Raw genomic sequence first — 17,884 nt, forward strand, 5'->3', positions numbered from 1 at the left:
GCACGCATGCGCCGGGCGGAGAGCGGAGGATCTCGCCTCCGCGGTTCGGAAAGGAGGCGGAGCATGCGCTGGTGTTGGGTTCTGGTAATGCGCACGCGCGGGGCGGGGCCTCGTGGGGCGCGGGAAAAGAGGTAGGGCGCGCGCAGGTTTGAGGGGCGCAGGCGGCCCTGTGATTCTTAAAAGTCCTGCAGCCAGAGCTCCTCACTTTTTGGTGGCAGAAGTAGTGTTATTGTGGGGCTGGTCTCCGGGAGCCGGGGCCACTGTGCCCAGGACCCAGGCCTCAGGTGTCCAGATCCCCCTGCTTCAGACTCCAGGCCACCAGGTCGCCTTGAGGGCCAGTGTGGCCATTTGCTTGGGGGATGGAGAACTAAAGGAATCAACGTAACTCAAATAATCCAGGCGACTATTCCCCAGCAGGTCCAGGCAGACGCAGTTCCTGCTACACAGAGGGACTTGGACGACATCGGTGGCGCAGGTCGGTTTCGGCCTGCCTGGCCCCCAAGGCTGCAAGCAATTGGCCTCTGTCCACTGCTGTCCCTCCAGCATCCCCTCAGGGCCCCAGAAGTTCCCTAGTGGCCTTGTAGGCCCCCAGTGGCTTCTCCAGGGTCTCCCCGTGTGCCTCGAAGGGCCACAGCCTGGGGCAAGGAAGGAGGTTCCCAGCAAGTTCACAACATGCTCCCACGTGGGGACAAGAGCTGGGGCGGCAGGGCTTCCCTGGAGGATGCCCTTTCCAACCCGTGTGGCCCAGGGTGACTGTAACCCTGTGTCCTTCTGCGACTCAGCTGACCTGTGGGGGCAGCCAGATGGGCCTGGGTGGTGGTGGGGAAGGCTCTGCCCTCAGCCAGGACCACTGGATAGGGACAGGGACAGAGACTACTGTGTTAACAACTAGAGATTCCCTTTGTCCACAGATTTCTCAAGGGAAAAGTAAAATGAGTAAGAGGAAGAAGCTTCGGACCTCAGGTATTTGGTTCACTGGAGTTGGATCTTTGGGGGGCAGAGGTTGTGGTTGAAACCAGGACCTGCTGCCTCTGGGGAAGCGCTCCACCAATGAGCTGCACCCCCAGTCCAAGCTGGCATTTCTTGATTGCTGTCTGCTTATAGGACGAACACCGAACTTATTTGTTGTAGAAATGCTAATGTGAGTGTTCCAAGCTCCTTAAAAGATGATTTAATACAGCCTAATTAAAAAAACAGAAATGTGGAGAAGGGAATGAGATAAAGAGTGGGAGTTCTTTGGCACTTCCACCCGCCTCTTGGGGTCCCCCTGCTAGAGATCCCCCCACCCCAGGTTTCAGAGCAGCAGTGCAGCCACTCCCAGGAGGACCCCTGAAGAGAGCTTGATGTGCTGCAAGGCCATCTGGAGTGGGGCCGAGTTTCACTCTGGAGCCAAAAATCTGGGTTCATCCCAACTCCCATCACTTTGTGATCGAGATTGATTTACTCTGTGCCTCATTTTCACCATTTTGTAAATTGGGAATAATAAACACACCTACCTACCAGAACCACCTAGAGCAGTGGTTCTGGGAAGGAAGATTTTGGGGGACAATTAAGAGACATTTTTTAAATTTTTACAACTGGTTTGTGTGGAGCAGATAATACTGGCATCTAGTGGGTGGAAGTAAGGGCTGCTGTTCACAGTTCTATAATGCCCAGGACAGTCCCCTACAGTGCAGAGTGATCCAGGCACAGATGTTTACTGATGGCGCCAGGTTAAGGGAAACCTGCCTTAGAACCTACACACGAATTAGCATTTTTAAAGATCACACTTGAAGGAATACACACGTTTGTGCTGTCAGTGATTATTTTTGCAGATTTTTTTTTTTAAACTAGGGATTGAACTCAGGGGTGCTCGTCTTCTGAGCTACATTCTTTGACCTTTTTATTTTTTTTATTTTGAGGCAGGGTCTTACTAACTTGCCTAGGCTGGCATTGAACTTGGGATCCTCCTGCCTCAGCCTCCTGGGTGAAGCTCTGTGCTTGGTGTCCTTGCTTACTTTTTTTTTTGGTAGTTGTAGATGGACAGCGTGTCTTTATTTTATTTGTTTATTTTTATGTGGTGCTAAGGATCAAACCCAGTATCTCACACATGCAAGGCAAGCACTCTGCCACTGAGCTACAGCCCCAACCCCCTTGCTACTTTTAAGATGCTTTTCATTTTGAAATAATTTGGAGCCTATCGATAAGTTTGCAAAAGTAGTTTTGGGAGTTCTGCCTGCCCTTTCCCCAGTTTCCCCAACATTAACATATAGCACAAACATAGATGATGTTCCAACTGTAAAAAAAACAAGAAAGCCACCTCAGTGCACTACTTCTTCCGGACTTTTTCCTTGGACAAGGAGATTGACTCCAGAGCTAGTCAGACACACAGCAGACACGGAAGTCTTTGGATGCTCAAGTTCCTTATATAAAATGGCAAAGTAACTGGGCTCAGTGGCACATTCCTGTAGCCTCCCAGCAACTTGGGAGGCTGGGTGGAGGATCACAAGTTTGAGGCCAACCTTGGCAACTTAGCAATACCCTGTCTTAAAAAAAAAAATATATATATATATATATATATATATATTTTTTTTTTTTTTACAAAAGGGCTGGGGATGTAGCTCAGAGGTAGAATGCTCCCGGGTTCACTTCCCAGTATCACACATGCACGCGCACGCACACACACAGGCAAAGAATTTGCATATGACCTAAACATCCTCCTGTAGACTTTAAGTCATCTCTAGATGACCTATAATACCTAGCATGATGTGAATGACATGTGAATTGCTTTTATGCTACATTGTTTAGAGAATTGTGACAAGGCAAAAAAAAAGCCTGCACATGTTCAAGACACAGACTTTTTTTCCTGAATGTTTTCCATTCATGGTTGGTTGAATCTGTGGATGAGGAACTGGTCACAGATGTGGAGGGCTGACTATATACAGATGGAATACTTTTATTGAAAAACAGAATCATCACCCATACTGATGTGTGCCTGCTGTTTTTCACTTCTCCGTGTATCATGTCCACCTTTTCTTGTTAATACACACACGAGGGCTGGGGTGTCACTCAGTGGTGAAGCGCTTACACAGCGTGCACAAGGCCCTGGGTTCATCCCCAGCACTGAAAAAAACAAAACAGTTTCTTCACTGGAAGAAGAAACACCCAATATTGCTTGGATGGCTTCAGGTCCCTATCACTGTCTAAGGTAACATAAATTTCTTAAAAATTTAGAAATTGGGGGCTGGGGATGTAGCTCAAGTGGTAGTGTCTCGCCTAGCATGCGTGAGGCACTGGGTTCGATTCTCAGCACCTCACAGAAACAAAATAAAGATATTGTGTTTCACCTAAAACTAAAAAAAAAAATAAATATTAAAAAAAATTAGAAATCGGGCTGGGGTTGCGCCTTAGTGGTAGAGCGCTGGCCTAGCACACGTGAGGCCCTGGGTTCATTCCCCAGCACCACCTAAAAAAACAAAAACTTAGAACTAATTTTCTTATGTAGCAAGTGGCGAACTGAATGAATTTGTTCATTTTTTTCCCCTAAGATGTGGGACAAAAAGGAAATGGTTGATAGATTGAACATATTTCATGCGGAGATGAGCAACAGGCTACTTGGAGGCACAGGGATTTCTCTGACCTTGGAGGGAAAGCTGGGTCATTTGGGGACTGTCTTGGCAGAGGACTCCCCAGCTCCGCGGACCTCTGGGCTGCCCTGGGTGGCTCTTGCTGTGTGTCCACAGAAAAAGAAGATCCTGGCAGGTCGTGGAAGAGGCCCCCCGCTCCCCGTGTCTTCAGTCTTTGGTAGTGAACACAAGGTTCTGCCTTATTTTATCTTGAATTGGTCCCACGGGGACAGACCACAGGAAGGAAATGGGAGGCTCTGCTCTTCTGTTGATGTTTTTGCTTTTTATTTGGTACAAATGTCCATTGAATCAGCCAAACGAGCTAATGTTTGGGAATCAGTCTTAAGGAACCATATAAACAAAGCTGCTTTCTTTCTTTCTTTCTTCTTTTCCCCCCTTTCCTCCTCTGGCAGACCACAGGTGGGTTTCTTGGGAAGCTTCCTAGTGGCTCACAGTTCCCTGGGGTGGGCACCTGATGGGGCCGGGTGAGGCAAGGATGAGATCAGAGGGTACTGCAGATCCATACCAGCCCTGGGACCCTCCGGGTCTGTCAGGGGAAAGGGAAATGCTTCTCATGGAGAGAGCTGGTCACACACAGCAGATGGATGGAGTTCTCCACGGGCTCAGAACCACAGCAGCCGGAGGGAGGAGAGGTTACCACTGGGGGTGCTGGGGGGGGCAGTGGTGAGCGCTTGCCTAGCACATGCAAGGCCCTGGGTTCCATCCCCTCACTGGGAAAAAAATTCCTGGAGAGTTACTGGGGTTTAGGGGAGCACAAAGAGCTGGTGAGGGACTGTGAGGACCCTCGCTGTGGGCGTCGGGTGGGGGACTCATTTATGGGCTTCTTCCAGATGTGTCGTGGGGGTGGAGCTGATTTCGTGGAGAACCTATCTGATTGAACTCGGGAAAGCAACACCTGGGTTTGCTTTGTCTCTTGGCTCTCCCTGATGGGTCAGAGCCCAGTCCATATGGTGCCCCCTAAGTGCTGGGGCCTCCAGTGTGCAGGCTGCGGAGCTGGACTGCATCCAGTCTTGGTTCCTCGGCCTCGACTTTCTCATCTGTAAGATTGTAAGACCAGTACTCCCTGGGATTTCCGAGGTCCCCTACATCGAAGTCTCAACACACAAGTTCTTCGGACAGCGCCTGGTGTGGAATTCCATAGCATCTACACTTGTTCGTTGAACACGGGGGGATGGGCCTAGGAGTGGGGAGGCTCACGGGTAAGCTGTGATTGGCAGTTTCTGTGTAAAGGGGTTTCTTTAACTGATATTGACAAGAACTCTTAGACTGTCAAGAGCAAGAAAAGGACCTAGCCCAGTTGCCTTTAGTGATGGGGAAAGGAATGCAAAGGGACTAAGAGGTGGCCTCCTGCACCCTCCACCCCTCAGTCCTATTTTTCCTAGGACAGATATTCTGCAGGTGACTCTAGGAAAACGTGGTCCGTGACTTCGTCTCATCTGCGTCTGGTGGTAGATGTTTTCTACATGTACTTATTTGGTCTTCTCTGCATTTATTGAGCACCAACAGTATCCAAGACATCCTCTAGTCACTTGGGAAAAGAGTGAGACAGGGCCTCTTCTCGCATGCAGCCCAATCGAAGTGGGGGAGACCTGAGATGACCTCAAGCCTCAAATACTTCCGGAAAAGCCACCAAGCGAATAGGAGGGGGCCATGGGCTGGACAGGGAAGGCTCTAAGGAGTGAGGGACAGCCCCTCTGCAGTGGGACCTGCCACGTAGCCTCTCACCTCTTCCCTGGAGAGAGGGGTGTCTGGTGAGGTAGTCCCACGTGATTTGGAGACAGACCAGGCCATTGGTCAGAAGCCCCGTGGCTGTGTTTGGGAGTGGGTCTCGGGGACAGGTTGCATCTCCTCTCACTGGGTCGCAGCGTCAGAGCAGGGACTTCGTGCCCTCAGGATAAGCCTGGTGGCTCCCAGTGCGGCAATGACCCTGCTGGTGGTTCTTCAGCCGTGGCAGTGCGTGCTCCAACATCCCCGCCCCTCCATCTCCCTCTGTCTCTAAACCAGGAGAAGGAGTCCGTCCTCCCAAACCCCCAAAGAACCCAAGGCTGGGGCCCTCTAAGGGGGGCCCGGAGAGTCCCGACTCAGGCCATTTGCACTACCCCGAAGAGTCAGAAGACAGCTCAGGACCTGCGGCCTTTCCAGAGCTGACCAGGGAGGAGCCAGGAGGGGCTGTCTCCAGGTAGGTGGTTGGAACAGGCCATCAGGCTTCCCCACTGCCCCTGGACTGCGGAGCAGTCCCATGGACAAGGACGCACAGGGGAGTGGGCCAGGGTGACCTGTCCATGCCGTGAGCCCTCCTGGAGCTGTCCTCACTGGTGAGGAGAGCTGCTGTTTCCACCGTGGGGACAGGTAGGGTTAAATTGTGCCGGTCATGGAGGGCAACGTGGTGTTCTGCCTCGGGGTCAGATCCCTGTTCTGTATTCCTCCTCCCTGATTGAGAAGGTTGGGAGCTGGGTGCAGGGTGCTCGCTGTGATCCCCGCTTCATGAGGCTGAGGCCGGGGGTCATGGGTTCAAGGTCAGACTGGGCAGCGTAGGAGACCCTGTTTCAAAATAAGAAGGACTGGGATGTAGTTCAAGGTGGATGCCCTTGGGTTGCATCCTCAGAACCACAAGAACGAAACAGAAAAAAAGAAAGAAAAGGGAGGCCCTTGGTGTGCTGTGCTAACTAGTAAAACAGTCAGTGACGGCCAGTGGCTAACATCTGCGAGGTACTGTCCCCAGCTCCCGGGTGAGGTTCCTGAGAGCCGAGGGAGACGGTGTGACTGGCCCGCGGCCCCTGGGCTGGAGCCGGGTGACTGGGAGTCTGGCTGGGGCTGGTTCCTGTGCTCGTAACCATTATGGATTTTTGGTTCCCATACGGTTTCAACAACGACAGAAGCTGGTGGGGGAAGAGAAAAGAAAAGAAACAGCTCACGAACAGCCTCGTCCGTCCATGGGACTGATCCACGTGCCGTGCAGTCGTCACGTGGGGTCCACAGGGAATTGGTTCCAGGGCCTTGGTAGATACCAGGTCAGCGAGTCTCCAGTCCCTTGTGTAAAATGGCACCTCAGCACATCCTCCCGTAGACTTAGGTCATCTCCCCGGGACTCTTCATACCTGATACAGTGCTTTATGTGAACCGTTGCTAGACTGCGCTATGGCTGTTCAGGGATTAATGACAAGAAGATGTTTGTAAGTCTTCAGTGTAAACACAGATTTTTCTTGATATTCTCAATCCATGACAGTCTCCCTGCCTGGAGACCCCAGAGCACTGTACCTGGAGGACGGCAATGCAGGAGGGGCAGACTGCAGTCAGGAGAAGCAAGGCTGTGGCCAGCTAAATATGTGCGTATATACTTTAAAAATATATATGTATATATTTACCACTGAGCTACATACAACTGCAGCCCTTTTTAATGTATTTTTAAAAAGGTTTCACATGCACTGGAAAATACACAGAATAGAACTGCATAAAACAAACAGCTTAAAGTAGCTATGCGAGGCCGAGCTGGGCTCAGGGGTAAAGTGCTTGCCTAGCACGTGCGAGGCCCTGGGTTCAGCCCCCGGCTCCACTAAAGAAAAAAGAAAGACTGTGTGGAGAAGAGAAATCTTGCCAGAACACCTCCCAAATTTAAATTTCTTTTCTTTTTTCCCTCCCTTCCTCTCTTCCTCCCTCCCGTCCCTCCTTCCTTTCTTCTGTGTGGTACTGAGGATGAAACCCTCACATGGGCTGGACAAGTATCGTATCACTGGGCTCCATCCCCCCGCAGACCCTAAAAGCTATTTTCTGAAATTTTAAGTTATGTCATCAGGCACAGTGTGGTGTTGCAGGGCGTGGGTGCGGTGTCCTCAGATCAGCATCATTCGCGTATCGTCACCCAGACGTGTGTGGAACATCTTTGTGTTAGGAACATTCAGAATCCCGTCCTCGATGGCTGTCGGCCTCAGCCACCTCCCACTGTGCTACAGAGCCCTAGAGCCACTCCTCCCTGGGGCTGGGATGGCTCAGGTTCCTTGTGTCCTGCTGCACCCCGTGCCCATTAGCCCTCCTCTGCCCACCTTCCCCTCCATCCCTCCCAGATCCTGGTGACCACCCTGCTGCTCTCCACTTTAGGAAGCCAGTGTTCGCAGCTGTCAGGGTGATGCCCGGCAGCACTGTCTGTGCCTCGCTTATCCCACTTAACGTGGTGTCCTCCAGTGAGTCCATGCTGCTCCTTTTTATGACTGGATAATGTCTATTGTGTGTATAAACCATATTTCTATATCCATTTGTTCCCTCCTCCAACCCATCCTTTATTATTATTATTTTTCTTTCTTTGAGACAGGATCTTGCTAAGTTGCCCAGGCTGGCTTTGAACTCAGGATACTCCTGTCTGGGCCTCCCAAGTAGCTGGGCTTGCAGGCAGGCGCCATGGCACCCGGCTTCATTGCATTCTTTGAAAGCAGGTGCTCTGGGGCCTCTGTTCTGGGAGGCTCTGGGCACCACTTTTCTGGGCCCTTTGTATTACTGTGCGAAGTGATAGTCCTGGAGAAGGACGTCCTCCTCCATTTTGTCTTTCTCCGCTCAGCTCCCCACATGAGGAAACAGGAGCTGCCTCCAGGCTCCTCAGGCAGCCAGAAAAGGAGCCGATTCCCCTTCCTCCTTCCCAGGTGAGCCTCTTTTATGGTTTCCTGTATGTGCGAGACCCTCCTTAAGCACTTAGCCGCGTCAGCAGCTGCTCACGGTCCCCTGGGCTGGAGGGAAGGAGGGCGGGAGCCACGTTTGAAGCCGCAAGAAAGGAACGGGTTGGGGTGGCTTTTCTTTTGAGACCTCATTTTCCTTTATTGTTGCTGATTGTGTCTGATTTACAGAACTCAGTCGGAAGATTTGTCCCCCAGTTTGCAAAACCCAGGAAAACAGGGACAAGAAAAGCAGAAACAAGGGAAGAGGACCCTGAGCACGGGGCCGTGAGCTCGGTAAGCCCCTGAAGATCACCAGGCAGCGCTCTGCACCTGGGTGGCCTCTGTTACTGTTGTTGTTTTGCCAAACTAGGGCTTGAGCCCAAGGCCTTGCACATGATGGGAAAGTCCACCACAGGGCTACATCCTCCTTGCGGGACAGGGTCTTACGGGGTTGCCCAGGCTAACCTCAAACTTGCCATCCTCCTGCCTTAGCCTCCTGAGTAGCAGGATTACAGGCCTGTGCCACCGCCCAGCTTCCCGCGCAGCCTCTTGGCGCACTTTAACCTTGATATTTGTTGGCAGTGACTAGTCTGCCTCTCTGCTCCCGTGTTCAGTGCATCGTGCCCCAGATGTGTGACGACACAGCTGGCAGTCTGAGGCCTTCTGGAGGCAGTACAGCAGTGCCTGCACCATGGGTGTGGAGGCCAAAGCCTCTTCCCCAGGTTGGATGGGACAGAAAAACCCAGAAGAGCAGCCCACGCCGCCCCGAAGCCCTCTGCTGCTCAGGGGTCTTACAGTTGTTCTTGCTGTCATGAATTCTGTGTGTGACAACATCTCTGGGAACACATGCCCCTGAAAAAGTGGATAGTGGGCACTCACAGCAGCTGTTTGTCATTGCCCCAAACTGGGGACACCCCAGATAATCTTCAGTGGAGGGATCCTTCCTAGACCATGACTGGCAATAAGAGGACCAAGCTAAATAGTGACACATTGAACAACTTGGATGGCCTTCTGGGGTGTCAGGCGGAGTGTGAAAAGCTGACCTTAGAAGGTTGTATGTGGTAGGCACCTGTTGGTAGACATTATTAGAATGACAAAACTACAGAGGTGGGGCTGGGGTGTGGCTTGGCGGCAGAGCACTTGCCTAGCATGTGAGGGACCTTGGTTTCTATTCCGAACCCTGCAAAACAATTTAAAAAAAGATTTTAGCTGGGCACTGTGGCACATGCCTGCAGTCCCAGCAACTTGGGAGACTGAGGGCAGAGGATCGCAAGTTCAGAGTCAGCCTCAGCAACTGAGCAAAACCCTCAACAATAAAAAACAACAAGGACCAGGGATGTAGCTCAGTGGTAGAGTGCCCTCCGTCCAGTGCCCAGGACCAGCAACAACAGCAAAAAGGAGATTGTAGGGGTGGAGGTCAGATGAGTGGTTGCCAGGGATCAGAGAGAATGGGCAGAGTGGGGGGGAGGGAGCAGCTGGTATAGAGGGGTCCCCACGATGATGTGAGGCGCGTTCAGTCTGTTGACACGCAGATCTCCAAGAGTGAGAGCACCGTGTAGAGCTGACCACACACACGGTGCCCGGGGGTCTTCTCCACATCAGGGCCTGCTCAGTGCTGTTGTCCTTGAGTGATGTAAGATGTTACCGTGGGGGAAACTGGGCTCCATCCCAGCACTGTGAGTTGAAGGTGTGTGGTAAAGGCTAACAGGGAAATGCCACATGTGTTTTACCAGAATTTATGTATTTTAATGATATATTTTATTTAAGCTGGTAGGTCCAAAATACTGTTATTTCAGCATGTAATCAGTCCTTTTAAAATTGCTTATTTTTTGTGGTGCTGGGGTGGAACCCAGGGCCTCCTGCACGGTAGGCAAAGGCTCTGCCCCAGGCCCTGCCCCCTGGGTGTTTCTATCCTCATCTCCCCACCAGCGCAGGCCAGGAGGAGGGCTGGTGGGAGGGGAGGCTGCTGTGCTCCGCTCCCTCTCCAGGCCCCAGCTCCAGGTTTTGCCCTGCCCTGGCACTGGTGCCCGGGGTGGTACACCGTGGTGGGTACAGTGTCCGAGTCCTTTGGACAGGTGGTAACAACTAGAAAGACCTTCAGAGTGCTTGCTGATCAAAGGCCGGTGGCTGACTCTCTCTCTCCCCACAGGACACACTGCCAGTGCCCAGTGCCCAGCAGGCGGGGAGCCTGCTGCTGCGGGAGTCTCTGGGGCTCGCTCTCCAGGAGGCCAGGGGACCTGGAGAGCAGACCCAGGCAGACAGCCCCAGCTCTGAGCAGAGTGGCCAGAACCTCGAGACACCTGTGCCTGGCAGGGGGGATTCCCAGCCCCTGTTCTCTCCAGAAGTGGGGACCGGGCCCTCCCACCCAGAGAGAGCCAGTCAGAACCGCCTGTTGGAGCAAAGCAATAGCGTGATGGCCGGTGGAAACCTGGGGAACAGCAGGCCTGAGACAGAGATGGCTTGGGTTCCAGGCGATCGTGGCCAGAAAGGGCACCTGCCAGGCAGTGATGCTGGAGGGCAGGGGCCAGACAGAGGAGCCCCCCGGGGGGGAGGGGCCCAGGGCGGGTCAGGGGCTGAGCTGCCCCAGGTGCCCAAGGATGAGGGAGCCAGCCGCCCCCACACTGCAGCACCCACTCCTGCCGTGGGCCTTGCTCAGGAGCTGAGCCTGGCTACTCCACACCTGAAGACCTGGAGCGTGGGCCAGGACCTCCCTGACCCCAGGCAGATACCCGGAGGGTCAGGCGGGGAAGCAGGGCAGAGCCACAGCAGCCCAGGATGCACTTCCTTGAGTGTGGACCCCACTGAGGTGGACCAGAGAACCCCAGAGGTGGCCGGGCCGGGCGGGCAGGCCTTCCCCAGCAGGCAGGCCCCTGGCAGAGGCTGCAGTGCGGCCGAGCTGGACTGTGCGCCTCTTGCTGAAGACACCACAGCAGGCAGAGGAGACCTGGGGCTGGAGGGTGGTCCCCAGGGTGACATGCCATCCAGCCCTCTAGGATTCCTGGCTCCAGCTTCTGGGAACCAAACGCCCACAGTGGGTGCTAAGGATTCTGGCCATCTAGCCCTGGAGATGGGTCCAGATGTGGGTCAGGTACCGAGGCCCAGCCCTGTCCAAGAGGGGCCAGGATGGATGTGCACACAGCCTGTGGACAGACGGGCAGCGGGGTTAGGCAGCCAGGGCCGTGAACAAGTTCTGAAGGAGCTCAGTCTGTCCCCTGGAGCCTCTGGTCTGCTGGAGCTCAGAGACACAGTGGGTGACCCTCCCCCGGAGACCGGAGACCCCCTGGGCAGCCCGGGGCCCTCTGTAGAAGCAGCAGGCCAGCCCCAGCACCCCCCCACTTCCTCAGACCTGGAGGTGGGCTTCCTGCCCGACAGCCAGATACGGGAGGCCCTGGAGGGCGCCAGCTTCGAAGCCCCACCTGAGCAGGTAAGGACTTCCCTGTTGTCGACGGACCATTCCAGAGCAAGGGCCATGCAGGGAGCGGGGCGACGCGGCTCATGGTGGCCTTCCACGTGACCTGGCAAAGGAATGGGGGGGTGTCTGAGTCGCGGCTGTGGTGCCTGCGGTTTTCCAGATGGGCAGAACTGCCGTTCTGGGAGGGGTCCCCCACCTGAACAGGAGCTCCAGGTGGGCTAGGCCCTGGCAGCTTCGTGCCCACCCACCCCACCTTTCAGCACCTGCCCCCGGCTCCCAGGGAGCTCACTGAGGGCAGTGGACCAAGAGGGCGACCTGAAGGTGCCAGGGCCTAGCCCACCTCATAGCTGACCCTGGGGAGGGGACTTCACTCCTGAACTGGGAGAGTCCTTGCCCCTTTTCAGGGTCACCTGAGGGTCTTGATGGGATTCTTTTCAAAATGCACATAGTTACTGTGTTTTTCTGCTGGGGTTTGGGGAAGGGCTGTGCTTCCTCTGGCTGCTGATCCTGTGCCAGCCATTTATGGCCACCTGCCTGGGCAGGTGGCTGCCTTGCTCAGCCCTGCCCTCTTGGGGGGAAGGGCAGCATGCCCGGCTGCTGGCACCCCTGAGCCAGCCAAGAGCTGCGGCCACTCCCTGGGAGGTGGGCAGTTCTCTTCCCACACCCTGCGTGCAGCACAGAGGCCAAGGAGGTTGAGCACCTCCCGGAGGTGACACAGCCTGGAGGGGAGGGGCCCGGGGTGGCATCTGGGTCTACCTAATTCCAACACTGCGCCTCGCACTTGTCCTGGAGCGTGAGCCAGTGTGCTTCTTGGCTGACCCGAGAAGAGCTTCTCTATCTTTCTCTGTGGCAGGGACGGGACCCGGGGTCTTGGGCACGCTAGGAAGGGCTCCCCGCCTGAGTGGCACCCCAACCCCTATTGAGATGTTTCCAAAGCTTCCTTCAGTGTCTGTCAGGAAGCACCTGCTTGGTGCTGGGCGCCCGCAGCCACAGAGCAGCCTGGTCCCTGCCCCGCGGGACCAGCAGCCCGATTCCGGGTGGCACCCCCGTGGCGAGCTTTCCGTCCTGGGCCGTTGGGCGCGTGAGGAGGTTCTCAGGAGACAGGGGCAGAGCACAGGCTGAGGGGGAGCTGCGGGGTGGGTGTGCAGTGGTGGAGCTCATGTGCGGTGCCCTGGGTTCTGTCCCCAGCCCTGGGGGAAAAAAGAGGAAAAACCCAGGATTGTGGGGACCGGGCAGACAGCCAGAGTGGTCAGACTCGGCGGCAGTGCCAGCCCGCGAGGACGTGCTGCCCCGACGGGGCTGCCAGATGCCTGGGCATGTTGGTTTGACACAGGGCGTTCCCCAGCAAGTCAGGGCGACCCAGCCACCAAGCAGGTTCCCATGGGAGGGACGAGGATGGCCCACGGCGGGGAGGCAGAGGCCGGGCTTCCTGGCATGGGCAGGGCACCTGGGGACAGAGCGAGGACTCCTGGGGAGAGCTGCGGGGTGGACACACACCCTGTCAGAGGAGGGGTCTCACGGAGGTGGCCAGCAGGGACATAGGTGTCAAACTCCAAACCTCAGCCGCTTTGCCTCCCCTTGGGGGGGCATGTCACCTCCAGGTGGTTGACATTTCCCCAAAAACTAAACTGCCGATGCCGTTTCCATCCCTAGGCCTCCCGGGCTGCCTGGCTCCCCCCCCCCCACCCCCGACTCCCGAGGACTTTTCCCTGGAGACACGTGGCGACATCTTGTCTCAATAGGGTGCATGTGGCTCCTGCAGCCATTGAGGTGCCTCCGTGTTCCTGCGTGACTTGTGGCCTTTAGGGTCTCGGGACACACAGGATGTGTGCAGTTGTCACGGACGGGGGTACCCTCAGTGGAGTGCCACCACACCCAACAGGACCGGAAGGCTGGGCTTGGCATTGCCGCTGGCTGCGTCCCCTGCTGCCACCTGTCCTTTGCAGGAGGCCCAGCCAGCCGTGGTGACCCCAGCAGGCTGAGGCCAAGCCTGAGTCCCAGTGTGACTCTTCTCCCCACGCCGGGCTGCCCTTCACATGTTGCTCTCTCCTTCCAGGTTTCTCCTGCAGGGAGCGAGTCAGGCCTCTGCTGGCCCGACCCCAGCCCACGGGCCAGGGGAGACCTTGTCATGGTGACTCAGGGCCAGCCGAGGTAGGCATGGGGGTGTGCCCGACCAGGGTCCAGCTGGGCCAGGGAGGGCCACAAACAGGGCCCTGACAGCCCTTGCTGGGTCTCCCACCCTCCCTCCAAAAGGGAACCCCATCCTTCACACTGCTTGTGTCACCTGCTCCCCCAGAGCGGCGAACCGTGGCCAGGAGTCTGCATCTGATCCAGCCCCTCTCCCTGGGACCCCAGGGTCCTGGGCCCCTGCACAGGCCTCTGGGTCTGTGGGTTGTTCTGACCCACGTGCACGTGGGTCCCCCGGGAGAGGGGCGTGAGCTCTCCCTATGTCCCTTATGGTGGGGAGAAAGGGGGCAGGCTGGGGACTGTGGGGCCGTTCCCAGCCCTGGCACTGGGCAGGCCCTCGAGTGACTCCACCTGGGGCACCCTATGCTGCAGACCACAGGTGCACGTCCCTCCAGCCAGCAGAGTGCTGGTCCCCACCCCCACCGCCCTGCCTGCAGCCAACATGGCCGTCCTCTCCTGTTACCCTGCACTTGAACCTGCCTCTGGGCAGAGCTGTCCATTATTTATGGCCAAGTTTGTGGTTCTCTCTGGTGAGCGGGGAGGGAGGGTCACGGTGCAGCCCTGGGCCTTGTCTTGCTGCCTTTTCCTTTTCTATCCCCCGCCTTCCATCTCTCCTCTGCTCCCCCCACCCCCCGCCTGTCCTCCTCCTCTTCCTCCTCTCTCCTGTCTTCCTCTTCTCCCTCTCCCTCCTGCAGCAGGGTGGGGTGACAGGTTCTGGCCTCTTGCCCTGTAGACTCTGTGCCTTTCGGGCCACTTGTTGACAGCACCCACAGGACACCTGGGGTGGACCGGAGGTTGTTTGGTCACAGTGGCCCTGGTGGGAGAGCAGGAGGAGGGAGATTTCATCTCCCAGCAGCCTCACCCGCTCAGGGATGTCCAGAAGTCCCCAGAGAGGGCCCTGGGGTCTGGTTGGTGGCCCAAGCCTGACGAGACCTGAGAAAGGCTAAGACCCAGGGCAGCAGGGCACCTTGGTGTGACTGGGGCAGGTGTGACCAAGCCTGGGGGTGGGGGCTTGAGGCCTGACAGCAGTTGACCTGAGGCCAACAGGGCCACCCCAGCCACCCAGGGAGGCCCCCACTTCTCTGCCTGGTCCTCTTGTCCTGCCACATCTACAGGCCAAAGCCTCTGGTGGGCACTGTGGCACGTCCAGCCCCTGCAGACATGGGTGTCCCCCAGGGCTGGCCCCTCCAGAACTGCCCCGAGCCCTGGAGAGGGGACAGAGCAAGAGAGGCAGAGGGCAGAGGGCTGGGGAGAAAAAGGCTGCGGGAAGGGGTCACGGTCAGCTTAGCGACAACTCAGCGAGACTGCCCGGGAGTCCCAGGAGTGCTCAGGCAGCAGCCAGGAGTCCCCATGGCTGGAGCAGAGACCCAGGAGGAAACAGGAGGTGGGGGGTCATGCCGGGCAGCGGGAGGGACATCTCACAGCCCCCTTGAGCTGCAGGTGGAAGAGCTGTAGGACCAGCTCAAGGGCCAGGAGAGGCGGTGGCAGCTGCCCAGGCACCATCCGAGGGGATGGTGACAGGGGAGGGGCAGCCCACACTTCTGGTGGTGGAGCTGGCCATGGCTGCCAGGCTCTGCCTGCGAGCAGACAGACAGACGGGGTGAGGACAGCGGGGTCAGCACGCCCCTTCAGGCTGTTCCTCTCCACCTTCCCGACAGGCCCGACGCGGGAGTCCAGGCCCCAGAGGCGCCCAGGATGGAGGACGCCACAGGAACCGTGCAGGGCCTGGTGGTAGAGCTCTCCAACCTCAAGTAAGGCCGGGAGCCGGGCGGGAGGACCCGGGAGGAACTGAGGCAGGAGCCTCGGGCGGGCAGCAAGGCTAGGGGACACTTCCCTGGCTCGCCTGGCCGGCCCTCTCCATCTGGGCCCCGACCCTGACCTCAGGAGGAGGGGCCAGCAGTCCCCCTGCTGCTTAGGCTGGTCCTGGTGTCAGCGTAGAGCACGTGCACCACGAGGGGCCATCTGCACGTGTGCCTCTGGGCAGGGACCCCGTCCCATGGTGACCACCAGTGCCCCAGCTTACCGTTTCTGCTGCAGCCGGCTGATCATGAGCGCCCACCGAGACCTGGAAGCCTTCAGGCGCCTCCACTCGCGGAAGGCGAAGCCACCAGGGAAGGCCCCCTCTCTCTACCCACCCAAGGGGAGCCTCTCCCGGGGGGAGCAAGCCTGGAGGGACCTGTAGGCCACTGCCTGAGCGCCCACAGGCTCCCTGTGCACCCTGGTCACCTGCACCCCCCCACCCGCCACCTGTTGTTGTTTGCTTGTGAGATTGCCCAAGGGTTCCGTCCAAGGGGTCCTGAGGCGCCCCAGCAGCTCCCTGCAGCCGGAGCCAGGAAGCACCACTGTGTGGCCAGGATCACAGCCTCCGGCGGGAGGCAGCACAGGGAGGGCAGCTGTGCCTTCCTGGAAGCCGGAAGCCCGACAGAAGGGGCTCCAGGAAGTGGCCGTCTGAGCAGGGCCCAGACCCCGGGCCTCGATGTTTATCTGGGTTTGCAAATTCAAGCTCCTTCCCCAAGGTTGCCGTGGTTCAGAATCTGCTTCCTTCTGAAGGAGAGAAGGGCTCCCTTTGTTGTTTGTATCTTAGTCTTTCCCCCAATTTCCATTTTATTTCTTCTGGGAAGACCAGTAATAAACGATCCTTTCATGGACTCCTGACCTGCCTGACCTGCCGCTGGGGGAGGCGTTTCCGGTCCCTTGACATCCGCCCTCCAGCCTCTAGACCGCTGCCCCTCACCCCCTCCTCTGCCTCCCAGTGAAGGTGGGGGGCGCTGCTGGTGGGACACCGGTCAGGGGACCCATGAGCTTCCACGGGTCAGAGTCCGAGTCTCTGGGAGAACTGGTTGTGTGCACATTTAGCATCACCTGCGCAAACCTCCCCCAGGTGGCAGATCACCCCTCACCGGCCTGGGACAATGTGCTTCCAAAGCCGGCCAGGAAGCTGATGCAAACTCAGTTGCAGGCCGCCCTCAAGAGGCGTCATCCCGTTTACAGAAAGCCATGTGGGTGGCTGGCTGGCTCGTTGACACATTGAGCACCTGACTCCACTCCCCTCTCCCTGTGGTTCCTTGGCCAGGGAGGCCACCCTCCCTGTCCCCCGCTCCACGGTGGCCATGGAGGCCCACTGCAGGAGGGTGCTCTGCACCTGCCAGATGTGCAGCTTCACTCCTGAGCCCCCCCAGGGCCCCCCTGCCCTGCCAGGCCCTGGGTCTCAGCAGCTCAGGTTGGGAGGCCAGCAGTCTACTTGTAGCCACGGGGTGCCATCTCCCCGAATCCCTCACAGGCCCTAGGGTCACTAAGGAGCCCTCCTCTGTGCTCCTCCTCCTTCCCACCACCTCCTCTCCCCTGCAAGTTGGCACCCAGCCCCAGTGCACCCAGGCCGCTTCCTGGGTGGCCTTAGGTCCCTGTTCAAGTTCCAAAGCCCAGGGCAGAGGAGGCCCTCCAAGTCCAATTCCTGCTCCCACCCCAACTCTGGAGACTGAGCCAAGGCTGGAGCCCAGGCCGGGCCAGTCAGCTGGACCCCACTGCTGCCTCGCCACTGCCCAGCAGGACCCACGCAGCTGGAGGAGGCGATAGGTGACCCCCAAAGAGTGGCCCCCAGGAGACTAGCTGATCTCCCTCCCAAGACCTGCACTGGCCTGATCCCTTCCCGGATACCGCCCCTGCCCGCTCCGTGTCCCTAGGCACTGAGCTGTCCAGTATGGTGGCACCCTGGCTCCTCAAGAGGGCACCAATGTCAGCATTCCCTGAGGGGCTCCTTAGTGAGGGCTAGGGGGGAGGCCTGGCCTAATTGTCTCAGTTCCCCTCTTAGATCTAGCCTCCATCTCTACTAGAAGGGGGAGCCCCCATTTCACGTGTCAACATGGAGAGGTGGTAAGGGAGTGTGACCAAACCAAAAGGACCTGCGCCGGGAAGGAGCAGGGGAGCGCGATCAGAGATGCCGCCCACCCACTTCTCAGCCTGAAGCAGCTCACCCCAGCACCCCAGGGCCACCCAAAGTCCAAAGAGCAGTTGGGTGG

The 17,884-nt window shown here is 57.3% G+C and overlaps 1 protein-coding gene across 1 annotated transcript; it reads left to right on the forward strand.

The window, feature by feature from the left end:
- The first annotated feature begins 418 nt into the window (after nt 1-418).
- Nucleotides 419-16,523, forward strand: Brme1 (break repair meiotic recombinase recruitment factor 1). The gene is made up of 9 exons (XM_077796543.1): nt 419-475; nt 912-963; nt 5,631-5,805; nt 8,176-8,257; nt 8,459-8,563; nt 10,419-11,693; nt 13,738-13,832; nt 15,527-15,619; nt 15,906-16,523. Exons 2-9 carry the CDS (start codon nt 933-935, stop codon nt 16,048-16,050), a joined length of 2,001 nt encoding a protein of 666 aa, XP_077652669.1. The 5' UTR covers nt 419-475; nt 912-932; the 3' UTR covers nt 16,051-16,523.
- Nucleotides 16,524-17,884: the final 1,361 nt, after the last annotated feature.

Source organism: Urocitellus parryii, chromosome 3 (genome assembly GCF_045843805.1).
Source record: "Urocitellus parryii isolate mUroPar1 chromosome 3, mUroPar1.hap1, whole genome shotgun sequence".
In the NCBI taxonomy this organism is placed as follows: domain Eukaryota; kingdom Metazoa; phylum Chordata; class Mammalia; order Rodentia; family Sciuridae; genus Urocitellus; species Urocitellus parryii.